A 12,286-nucleotide genomic window follows, 5' to 3' on the forward strand; every position below is an offset into this window, starting at 1 on the left:
AGCAAGGGCAAGTCATGCCTGACTAATCTAGTGGCCTTCTATGATGGGGTGACTGCATCAGTGGACAAAGGAAGAGCAACTGATGTTAGCTATTGTGGACTTATTCTTGCCTCTCAATTGGAGAGACATGGGTTTGATAGATGGACTGTTAGATGGATAAGGAATTGGCTAATGGATGCATTCAAAGTCAACAGCTCAGTGTCCAAGTAGAAACCAGTAATGAGTGATGTCCCTTAAGGGTCTATACTGGGACCAGTAGTGTTCATTATGTTTATCAACAACATAGTGCTGTTGACACACCTGAGGGAAGGGAGGCCATCCAGAGGGACCTAGACAGGTTCATGACAGGAATCTCATGAGGTTTAACATGACCAAGTACAAGGTGCTGCACCTGGGTCAGGGCAAACCCCAGTATTGATACAGGCTGGGGGATGAACAGATTGAGAGCAGCCCTGCAGAGAAGGACTTGGAAGTGCTGGTGGATGAGATGCTGGGCATGAGCCAGCCATGTGCACTGGCAGCCCAAAAAGCCAATCCTATCCGGGGCTGCATCAAAAGAAGTATGGCCAGCAGGTCAAGGGAGGTGATTCTGCCCCTCTACTTGGCTCTTGTGAGACTCCACCTGCAGTGCTGCATCCACCTCTGAGATCCTCAGCACAAGAAAAAACATTGACCTGTTGGAGCAAGTCTAGACAAGGCCCCAAAGATGATTAGAGGGATGGAGCACCTCTTCTATGAGGAAAGGCTGAGAGAATTGAGATTATTCAGCCTGGAGAAGGGAAGACTTTTGGGTGATCTAATTGTGGCCTTCCAGTACCTGAAGGGAGCTTGCAGGTAAGATGGGACAAGACTATTTACAAGAGCATGTAGTGACAGGACAAGGGGGAACAGGTTAAATTGAGAGTAGGTTTAGATTAGATATTAGGAATAAATTCTTTACTGTGAGGGTGGTGAGGAACTGGAACAATTTGCCCAGAGAAGTTGTGGATGCCCCATCCCTGGAGGTGTTCAAGGCCAGGTTGGATGGGGCATGGTCTAGTTGAAGGTGTTGCTGCCCATGGCAGGGGGGTTGGAACTAGATGATTTTCAAGGTCCCCTTCCAACCCAAACAATTCTATGATTCTATGATAGACAGTGGGATTGAGTGCACCTGCAACAAGTTTACAGATGATACCAAGTTGAGCAGAGCATTTGATTCACTTATGGGAAGGGATGCCATCCAGAGGGACCTTGAAAGGCTCAGTCCATGTGAGCCTCAAAGTTCAACAAGGCCAAGTACAAGGTCCTGCACCTGGGTCAGGGCAATCCCCAGTATCAATACAGACTAGGGGATGAATGGAATGAAAGCAGCCCTGCAGAGAAGGACTTGGGGGTACTGGTGGATGAAAAATTGAATATGAGCTGGCAATGTGTGCTTGCAGCCCAGAAAGCCAATTGTATCCTGGGCGGAATCAAAGTGTGGCCAGCAGATCAGGAGAGGTGATTCTGCCCCTCTGCTCTAATGAGACCCCACCTGGAGTACTGCATCCAGCTCTGAGGTCCCCAGTACAACAAAGATATGGACCTGTTGGAGTGGGTCCAGAGGAGAGACATGAAAATTAAATCAGAGGACTAGAACACCTCTCCTATGATGACAGGCTGAGAGAGTTGGGGTTGTTCAGCCTGGAGAAGAGAAGGCTCTGGTGAGACCTTATTTCTGCTTTTCAATATATAAAAGGGGTTTATATGAAAAGACAAAGAGACCTTTTTTTACCAGGGTCTGTATTGACAGGACTAGGGCAATGGCTTTAAACTGAAAGAGGGTAGATTTAGATTCGACATAAGGAAGAAATTTCCTATGATGAGGGTTGTGAGGCACTGGAACAGGTTGCCCAGAGAAACTGTAGATTCCTCATCACTGAAAAGTATTCATGGTCAGTTTGGATGGGACTTTGAGCAACCTGATTTAATGAAAGATGTCCATAGCAGGGGGTGGAAGAATTGGATCTAAATGATCTTTAAAGGCTGATCATTCAATGATTCTGTTGTTTGTAGTCAGTTAGAAATGTTTTCTTTCGTATGACATGTTCAGTAGCAAGCAAAAATAGTTCTTCTTTGGCAATTTATTTGTTTGAAAATCATATTTCCTGCTATAACAAATAACAATACAAATGACAATGAATGCCTGTCCAGTAGTACCAGCCTTCAAACAAAGGAAAACTTGAACTGCAAGTATACCTAGCTGCTCTTTGATTTGTAATTGCATTTATAACTCTTTTTGCTCTGTCCAAGGTGTTTTAAAAGGTAGTGACCAAATTGAACTGTATTGTGTAGCGCTTTTTTTGTCATATTTTTAAAGTGACTGAAGCTTTTCATGTAATTGTGCAAATTTAAATGTTATGATTTATAAGCAGAAAGTAAAATTAACTGTGTGGTTAAACATGAACAGTATTGTTTTATCTTTCTCAACTTTAACTTTTTAGCTTCGGTAGCAGTTGGTTTTATTCAGTGAGAATGCCTTAAAATGGAATTGTGATTCATTAAAATTAAATAGATTAATTTCATGCAAAATAAAGTAATTTTCATTGTGCCCAAGAACCAGATCTCTCATCTCATTTATTCAGAATAAAACTTTTCAGAGACTATTAAATTTTTTTAAAGTAAGACTTGAGCAAGAATGAGTATTTGAACATATGTTCAAGTTTCTGTGGAAAATTAGAACCAACTCTGCAGAGGCATTCCTTTTCACTGGAAGAGGTTAGCATTTCTATAATACTACTAACTCTGACAAGATAAATTGTGAATGCAGACTGACCCTCTTAATCAGTTTAAATCATCACAAAAGTTAAATTTGACAAAAGATACTGTGGAACTCTGATAAGACTAATGGAGAATGAAAGTCTTGAGGTGAGACAAGCTGTTGAAGGAATTATATAGCTTGTTTTTAATAGAGTTATGATTACATCTTCAGCCTTAGTAATTTTATATACTGTTTTTATTGGGTTTTAAGCCTCATTTTGAGACTTCATTGATAAGACTGCTATTTGTGTCTTTTGGATCACTATCATACATGGGCTGTTCTTTGAGCTTTCATTGTTCCTAGAGACATTTTTCTTTGGTCACTGTCACTAATCTAAGGATGGATGTTGTTTTCTGCAACTGATTTTTCTTTTTTTAGATGTTGCTTTTAAGCATGCTTCTAATGTGTATATTGCCATTTAAATGAAGAGTACTATAACTGGTATTTAATCCAAAAGTTTGGTTTGGAATTACGTAACATTCATGAGAATTTTATTCAGGCAACTCACTAAGTATCACTCTAGGAATTAATATGCATATTGTAATATGCTAAAATAAAGATGATAATATACATTTATCACAAATGTAATGTTGTAATGTTCACGTTTCATCATATGTTGCATTCACAAATGTCAAGTTACTGTTTGGGATTATTTAACTCAATAGAATAAAACTTGTGTAACACTGTTTTAGTGGATTGAACCTGTCAAATAGCTTACATGACTGTTTATCAGAGCAACTGCCATTCACCATAAGGAATCTTCCCGTGCAAGTCAGATTGCAAAAATAAGGAAGGGTAAAAAGTATATTTAATCTATTATCTGCTTTAAAGAGTATCACTTCTCTTGCTGTGAGCTTTACATATATTTTTTCTTGTGTTGTACTAAAAAGAAATGTGAGAAAAATGTTGTTGCTACCATGTGCCTTTAAAAACACTTGAAGTCAAAGATACCTGTAAGTGCAGAGGGAAGTGAAATTTCCTTCAGGCTACAAGTTAGGGAAAATAAATGCTCTGAAGAATTTTAATCAACCACCACTAATGTTTCCACTGAATTTTTCCTGCTGGGGTGAGAGAATTATATTTACCATTCTGTGGAGAGCAACAATGTAGCAAAAGTATATACTATTAGGTGACATTGCTCTTTCAGAGCTGTTTTAGGGTTTTAACAAGCAAATTTTACTTTTGATGTTCTGTATAGCAGTGCCTAAAATAGTTCTTTTGGCTTAAGCAAACTAGTTTTAGAAACTACTATTATGAAAGCAACCTTATACAAAATATTGAAAGTATTCCGCTACTTAACAGTGTGAGTTTTTTTCTTTCTCCAGGGAAATGTAGTATCCTTTATACCCTAATTTGAATAAGGTGCACTAACCTGTATAAATTAATGTATCTTTTATTAATATATAATAATAATAATATATTGCTTTCTTAAAGCATGCAGCTCTGGTCCAGAGTAGAATTTTGAGTATGTACTTGTTTAATTTTGTGTTTGTATCTGTGTACAGAAAGCATAGAAACAATGTTGGACCAAGCAAACCTATTTCTCAGCCACGAAGAAACATTGTAGGCTGCAGAATACAGCATGGCTGGAGAGAAGGGAGTGGACCTGTAACACAATGGAAGGGCACAGTTCTTGATCAAGTTCCTGTAAATCCCTCTCTCTATCTTATTAAGTATGATGGATTTGATTGTGTGTATGGACTAGAACTGCACAAAGATGAAAGAGTTTCAGCACTTGAAGTCCTTCCAGACAGAGTTGGTAAGAAGTTTTTTCCTGTGTGTGCATATGTTGTCAGAACATTTAAATTTTATTAAATTACTTTTCAGTACATGGCAGATAATCTAAATGCTCTGTTCAATTTTTATTTTTTTAGTTAGCAAAGTTTTGATGATAGCAGAGAGATTAGTGCTGTCTTGTCTTTAAATGGTATGCAGAAAATTCTGTGGGTTTTCTTTTTGAGAGTCTTATCCCTAGCAAGCTTATGTACATGTAGTGTCAATGTTTCTATTAAAATTTAAACTGTAAGCCAGCTGAGAAATGTCCTGGCTATGCTGTCCTGCATGTGTTTGACATTAATTATGTGTTTGGTTGGGGTTTTTTTTCTCATGCGCTTTCACTAGGTATTAATACAAGCAGAGGGGGGAAAAAGCATTTGCTAAGTGAAATAACTTAGTAACTAGTAACAAGGCTTTATTGCTTTTTATAATTAGCACAGAATTCTTAAACTGCAGGTGTTTCCAAACTGTAAAGTTCAAAGTGTGACGTAATAATGTTTTTTTCTGAATGAAATGAATTCTTGGATTTCCTGACTGCAAAGAAATCAGTAGCAGTCTCTGGAATGGGGTTAGGAGGAACCAAACCTAACACCTTCATTAAGAACTTCATACGGCTGCTCTGTGATTTAGCCTCTCCTCCTCCCCTCCTCCCCTCCTTCAGTATAAATATTTAAAATACAGATACTATTCCTTGCTGTGGCTTATATTGGTCTCCCTTTATCTTGCATTATGATAGTTTGATTGGGGAGAATGCAATGATGGAAAATGTCAATAGTGTTAATATGTTAAAATAATTCTTCAAGTTCTGCTGTTCTTTGGTCTTCAACTCTCTGAAATGGGCATTATTTGTTTTTTATGTAAATTGACTAACTTTCAAATTATTTTATTCAGTAATCGGGATAAAGATTATTTTTTTGAAAGATTTATTTCTGTACTTTTTGAATGGACATACTTATGAACTGCTACCATTTCAGCTTCATCTCGAATTAGTGATGCCCACCTGGCAGACACAATGATTGGCAAAGCTGTGGAACATATGTTTGAGACAGAGGATGGCTCAAAAGATGAATGGAGGGGGATGGTCTTGGCTCGAGCTCCTATTATGAACACATGGTTTTATATTACCTACGAGAAAGATCCTGTGTTGTATATGTACCAACTCTTAGATGACTATAAAGAAGGTGACCTTCGCATTATGCCCGATTCCAGTAAGTAGACTGGTTACTTTTTTCTTCTGAAAAGTGGCATCTCTCTGTAGTATTATACAGCTAATGGGTTATGTATGGAAAAGAGAGTTGATAAACAAGTATCTTTTTAAGTATCAAAACTAGCAAAGGTTACAGCACAACTGAAAAAACATCTGTATTAAATGATTTCTGAAATATTTTCCTTGAGTCAGTGGTGAAATATTCAGTAAATACTGGAAAATCCTTTTCTGTTATAATTCCTAATTTTGATAAAGATATACATACTATTATGAAGAGATTACACTTAGATTTTTTTTACATGGACAAACTAGAATCATTCCATTGTTATTTTCTTATAGAAGTGTCAGAAATCAAGGAGCTGTATTTTCTGAAGCACTTGTTATAAAAATAATGTTTTGGGGCTAACTAAAATAGGTTAATTGAGTTTGGGTAAGCATCATCAGTTTGGGAAGCTTTTGAATAGTTTCTTGGAGGAAAGAAGCACCAATCTTTTGAAAATTCATTTTCTATCACATTTAAACATATAAACAGGAAAAAATTTCATTTGGTTAGGAGGAATTTTTTTTCCCTTTTTTAAAGTTAAAGATATTGGCTTTTTTCCTATAAATATTTTTTTGCAGAATCAGTGTTGTTCAAGGGATTTTAGCTAATATAAAAAAAAGAAGAAAAAAGTTTGTCAATAATACTGTACTCTCACTTCTGTCTTGTGCCTCAAAAGTGCTTCTCTGACAGAGGGGCAATTTCAGCTTTAAAATAAGTCATTAATTTGATAACCAAACAGTAATTATGCAATGCACTACATAAATATTATTTTAAATTAATTCATTGAGTTTCTTAGACTGTCTTCCTTCAGATCTAGTACTGGCTGAGTAAACAAGTGGCAGTTCTTTGTATAACCTCTGTAGTAATCCTACGGTTTTAGATTTTTTTCCAGCCTAACAAAGAGCAACTTATCTGTGGCCTGAGAGAGAACCAGAAATGTTAATGGAAAAACTGTCTTTCATCATAAAAAAACCAAAGCAAGCTCTTTCAGAGTTGGCACCCTGAAATACCTTGCAATTACTTTTTAAATTCTGCTTTCCTTTCTTCTTTATTAGAAAAATAAGTTAAAAGACTCATGATTTTCATATTTAAGAATTAAGTTTTTAATGTGTTCTTTTTTCCTATTTATTGTGGGACCCTTCCAGTTCAGGATATTCTATGATTCCTTACCTCTGTTTCTAAGACTCTTCAAACGATGAGCTACTTTCCCTGAATTTGGGTCCTTTACAGACAATGTGAATTGTGTCTTTAAGGATACTTTTGGGTAGATTTTGCTAGAAAAGCAAATAATAAGATTAAACTTATCAACATTATCCATTCTAGTATAAAATTGAAAGCTCTTTTTTGCAGCATTACTGATTTAGGAGGCTACACTTAGCTTGGAAGATGTGGTTTTGTTGCAATGACATATTTGCATTGACATTTTGGATTGTGAGTTCTAGTACACCTGCCTTTCTGTTAAATATACTCAGTGCCTTGTTCTGCTGGGGGCTCAAATTCAATTATCTAAAAACATTTTTTGTATTTGGTGTGTAAACCTTCATGTCAAAAGATTTACTTTTCTAACCCAATTGAAGTGCTAATTTTTAATTCATAAAAGTGAAGATGGTATTACTTAAAAAAATATAATATGTGACTATTCTAGAAGCATGGCAATAGGCGCTTATCTAAACAACTTGTTTTAGACATTCTTTGCATTTTGAACTTGTGACTGTTTCTTAACTTATAAAGAAGTCTGCAGTTTTGTATATTGGAAAAAATCCATAAATGTCTACCAAAGTACATTGTATTTTCATATTACAGATGATTCACCTCCTGCAGAACGAGAACCAGGTGAAGTTGTAGACAGCCTGGTAGGCAAACAAGTGGAATATGCCAAAGAAGATGGCTCAAAACGAACTGGCATGGTCATTCATCAAGTTGAAGCCAAACCATCTGTCTATTTCATCAAGTTTGATGATGATTTCCATATTTATGTCTATGATTTGGTGAAGACATCCTAGACGTCATCATGAACTTCTGCCAAATTTGTGGAACTATTAAATGTAAAATTTGTAGACACAGACTTGACTGTTTTTCAGTTGAATGAAAGCTTAGATGTCCCTGCGAACCCACAATCTCTGCCAGCAACTGTTTTGTTCTGAATAATACAAATTTATGTGAACATGACACATCTTGTGTAAGAGAGCTCCTTTTCTTGAAGGAAATCAATATATTTGGGTGGTACACAGTTAAAAAGCAAAGAACAGTTGCAAATTCAAGATGTGTGAAGGCAATCTAGTATTGTAACCTAGATTTTTTCTTAGATTAACTTTTTCTTCAACCTTGCATCACCTGTTCAACTGCCACATGCAAGTGTAGTTTCCTATTTTCCATATGCCTTCTTTTGCAACATTAAATTTAATTTCTTGGCTACTGGCAGTCCTTGTTTTCTGGGTTGGGACAGAGGCGACTTTTCTGAAAGGTTTAAACAGTTTGTGCAGCAGTAAGGAGTATCTAACCCAAGTAACATCAATTTACTGTGTTTCTACTCTGTTTCAAACTAAGTTTTTTAAGAACTTGCAGTACATGGAAATACTTGTGTGTTTTTACTAGTCACAGGGCAGTAGGATATCATGTTTGACTTATGCACCTTTCAGTGAAAAGGCTTTAAGCTATAAAAATATATTTAATCTGTATATCCAGTTAACTAGAAATGAAGATTAAGGGCCTGTGTTTACAAGTTGTAGGAACCAGTAAAATACACACAACAAAGCTGCCTTTAATCCTAAATGTTGTGCTTTGTTTTGTTATACACATTTCATAGCAGAATACACGTGCTTGGTGCCACAAGTTTAACAGTATATAATGCTACTTAAGCAGACTTTGGACTACACATTGGCAATCAGTAATCTCTCATGTAATATCAGAACCTAGCAACCTGGATGTTTGTGTGTGGACTTAGAAACTTAGTACTAGTTAATCTTTTACACAGTAAATACAAGTTTATGGGGGAGGGGGTCCTTTTACACTGAGGACCTCCTTTAGAGAAGGAGAAGCATTTGTCTTCTCAGTCTGCTGTATTCCCTTGCTTTGTTTTGTGTTGGGGTTTGCTATTATTTTTAACCATTTTGGTTCAAGAAGACATCATTTCAATGTATTCTATTTTTGGCTTTTCCACGTAAGGAGTGTCCAGACAAATCTACAGTTTAAACCTGTTGTTGCCTTTTGTGGTGTACTTGCTTTGAGGTATGCCATTAACATGAATTTAATTCTATGAACACTAGAGTTTTGCATGCCAGTGGTGTAATATCTAATGGGAGCTATAGGCTGTCTCAGTGGTTCAGTCATCTGCATTAGATTGTGGATGTAAATAACAGCCCGCAACAGCAGAATCCTTTCACAGTTTTAATCTTGCAAGATAGTTGTAAATCAAGGTTAGGGTATTTGGTTTTTTTTAAGAATAGCAACTTTTAAAAGCATCATAATTATAATGATCAGCACAGCAACAAAATTTTCATATTGATGCAGAGCTCTACAAGCTTCAAACCCCTGCTTCACAGAAATACAGTATGTGAAGAATGTGAATACAGTTAACACTACTGATGGAAAGAAGGAATACATAGATATCCAACCTTATGATGTTAGTGGAAGGATGCAGGAGAGATACTGCTAATCAGAGATCAGGGATCTGATCTCTATTGTGGGTATTCTTAATATCAAAGACTCAGTGGCTTAAGTCCTTTTCTGTCCATTTTTTGTTTTGCCTGATTTCATGCTTTAGCCTTAAGGCTTGTGCCTCATTATGCTGTTAAATGGTAATGCTGTATAAATATGGTATCAATTCTTTGTCCCTTGCTACTATATTGCATTATGTCCTGTATTTCATCATGGGCAACCAAAGGCAGGCTATTGTCTTTCAGTTCACAACTTCTCAATCCAGTCTTTAAGCACCAAGTATCTGAGTCAGTAAATTTTCATTGTGTTTTGAACAAAATGAGCAGATTTGCAACACAGTGCTTTCATCCTGCAGATCTGTTATGTGCTTTCTATTGACTCTTAAGAGTCCTGCATGTAAATCTCAAAGCTGAGCCTGGCTCCATGAGCCCAAGTTGATATTTGTGGCACAAGAATGAGTGTATTTATTACACACAAAATACACTAATAACTTAGTACAATGAATTTTGGGCTTTACATCTAAGGATGTAACAACAAGGTTTGTTTTGAAATATTTGAGGTTTAGCTCTACTGGAACATTTTTAGCATTTGGCTTGCATTTGTGGGGTTTTATGTAAGCCACTCTAATTCACCACATATTTTGCTAATTAGAATATAATCTATACAGTATATACTGTGAAATTTTATGGTTGTTTTTAGATGTCCCCATTGTCTGTTGCATGGGTTTTTTCTTTTCATCTTTTTTTTTCTTAAGGTTTGTGTAGAGGAGTGTTTTTTGTTTTGTGGTTGGTTTTTTTAATAGCTTAAACCACCTTTTTGAGACTTGAGACTTATTCCACTCCTTGCCATCTGTTTTGGGCTTATTTTAGGCTCATGTTTCAGATCTGCATGCAGTGCTTGCATTACCCTAGTAACTACATGTTGGTCCCTTGTTCTAAGGGTTCAACATTACTTTCCAAATTTATCATAGGTCTTGTGATGACACAAGCCATGGATCTTTGTATAAAAGTTATTGGCCTCTCATTTACCTGCTGTAGTATTGTTGTATACTATGTGTGCATGATGTCGAGCTGCCATGGAAAACTTTTTTAAAAAAAAACAAAAACACCTTAAATGCAGACCATCCTTTTTTGCATGCTTATAAGGTTAGAACATTCAATGTAACAAACAGAAGTTGCATGTTATAATGTTTAGGTTTGGGGTTTGTTCTGTTTTTATTTTGTGTTCAGTTTTTTGTGAATTTCCTTATTGTGCTGTTTGAATGGTTGTTAATAGGACTAAATGCACTGGTGAGGCAAACATAGTTCAAACGAAAGGTAATTTTCGAGTTGTATGTGTCATACAGCATTTGAAGGGACCATGTATTCTGTTCAAGAATAAATAAAATCATAATTGATGAGTAAAACAATGAATTTTTTTCTTTTGAATGCCAAACCCTAAACTAAGTGAGACTACATAAAGACTGAAATATTTTGGGAAAAATCCAATTTATTACAATAGGTATGCATCTTCTTTAAATTAATTCTTTAAAATGGAGGATTTTTATCTTCAAATAGAATAAATTACAGTTGCTTCAGAGAAAAATAATTATGGTAAAAAACAGTTTCTGGTTCCTTGAAAATGTTGTGCATTTTGTATTTTATATCATTAGTGCAATTTGGATGGTTCTTGGTGTGTGTATAGTTCAAAGGTCTTCGTGTTCACATTTTAAAATTAGGTAGTGACTTCATCTTTAGAGCTTGGTTTCATTATTTTTATTTTCTTTGCATTTAGAAGTATGAACACTTTAAATCTGTTACTTAATTCTGTAAGTAATTTTTTAATTATGATGTAACTCTATCCTTAAAACATTTAAAATAAATCCTTTATGTGCAACTCATGACTTTAAATTTTATTCTCATGAGCAAAATGTAGTGATATGACTTCAGACTGCAAAGAAGCAATTTCTTCAGTATTTTAATTTAAAAAGGCTTAGTATTTTAAAGTTGGGCCATGTGTGCTGGTATAATATTTTCCCCTATGAAATAAGTTTGTTTGCGAAGTCAACTTTTTTCCCAAGTATGAATGTCAGGAACATGGAATTTCACTGAGGTAAAGCATAATGCTTAAATTGTATTTCAGCAAAAAAAAGAAAAATTCCTCCTCAGGGGTTTATGCAAGTCTGTGAGGAAGCATCTTATTTCTAGAACACACTAGTTCACACTGTAAGCAGTAGTTCAGCAGCAGGGAACAGTAGAAGTGTTTGTCAGTGTTTAGCTGATAGATTTGACTGGTTTGAATTAATGGACTTAACTAAAATTGGAATTTTATTTTGCTAAATTAAAAAAAAAAAAAGTAGATTTTTTCCCAAACTAGACATGATGAGCAGTGAAGAGAATAATAGCACAGTGCTGTGAATTTCCTTGAGACTCATTAAGTATTTCATACTAATCCATGAACACTTAATTATTTTATGTTGTTTAAGGTAAATTACCAAACTTGACTTTGAATACTGAAATCTGATTATAGGAGGAAAAAATCTTATAGGAATAGCCAAAAATATATTTTTGACACCAAGTTGCCAACACCTCTGGACAGTGGAAAAGAGTGCACTCTCAGCAAGTGCATAGATGATGCAAAACTGGCAGGAATGGCTGATACAACAGAGGGTTGAGCTGCCATCAAGAGGTACCTTGACAGGCTGGAGAAATGGACTGTCAGGAACCTCATGAATCTCAACAAGGGAAAGTGCCAAGTCCCACACCTGGGAAAAACCCCATGCACCAGTACATGATGGGGGCTCATCAACTGGAAAGCAGCTTTGCAGTAAAGGACTGGGTGTTTG

General features: G+C 35.8%; 1 protein-coding gene across 1 annotated transcript in view; it reads left to right on the forward strand.

Annotated features, from left to right (window-relative positions):
- The window catches only part of LOC136373339 (spindlin-Z-like), a 145,535-nt gene extending 134,198 nt beyond the window's left edge, over positions 1 to 11,337 (forward strand). Inside the window, exons 4-6 of the mRNA XM_066338246.1 lie at positions 4,285 to 4,538; positions 5,530 to 5,763; positions 7,609 to 11,337. Coding sequence (XP_066194343.1) covers positions 4,285 to 4,538; positions 5,530 to 5,763; positions 7,609 to 7,808 — 688 coding nt within the window. The 3' untranslated portion in view covers positions 7,809 to 11,337. The remainder of the gene's footprint in view (positions 1 to 4,284; positions 4,539 to 5,529; positions 5,764 to 7,608) is intronic.
- Positions 11,338 to 12,286: the final 949 nt, after the last annotated feature.

The sequence above is a fragment of the Sylvia atricapilla genome, chromosome W, assembly GCF_009819655.1.
Source record: "Sylvia atricapilla isolate bSylAtr1 chromosome W, bSylAtr1.pri, whole genome shotgun sequence".
Lineage (NCBI taxonomy): Eukaryota > Metazoa > Chordata > Aves > Passeriformes > Sylviidae > Sylvia > Sylvia atricapilla.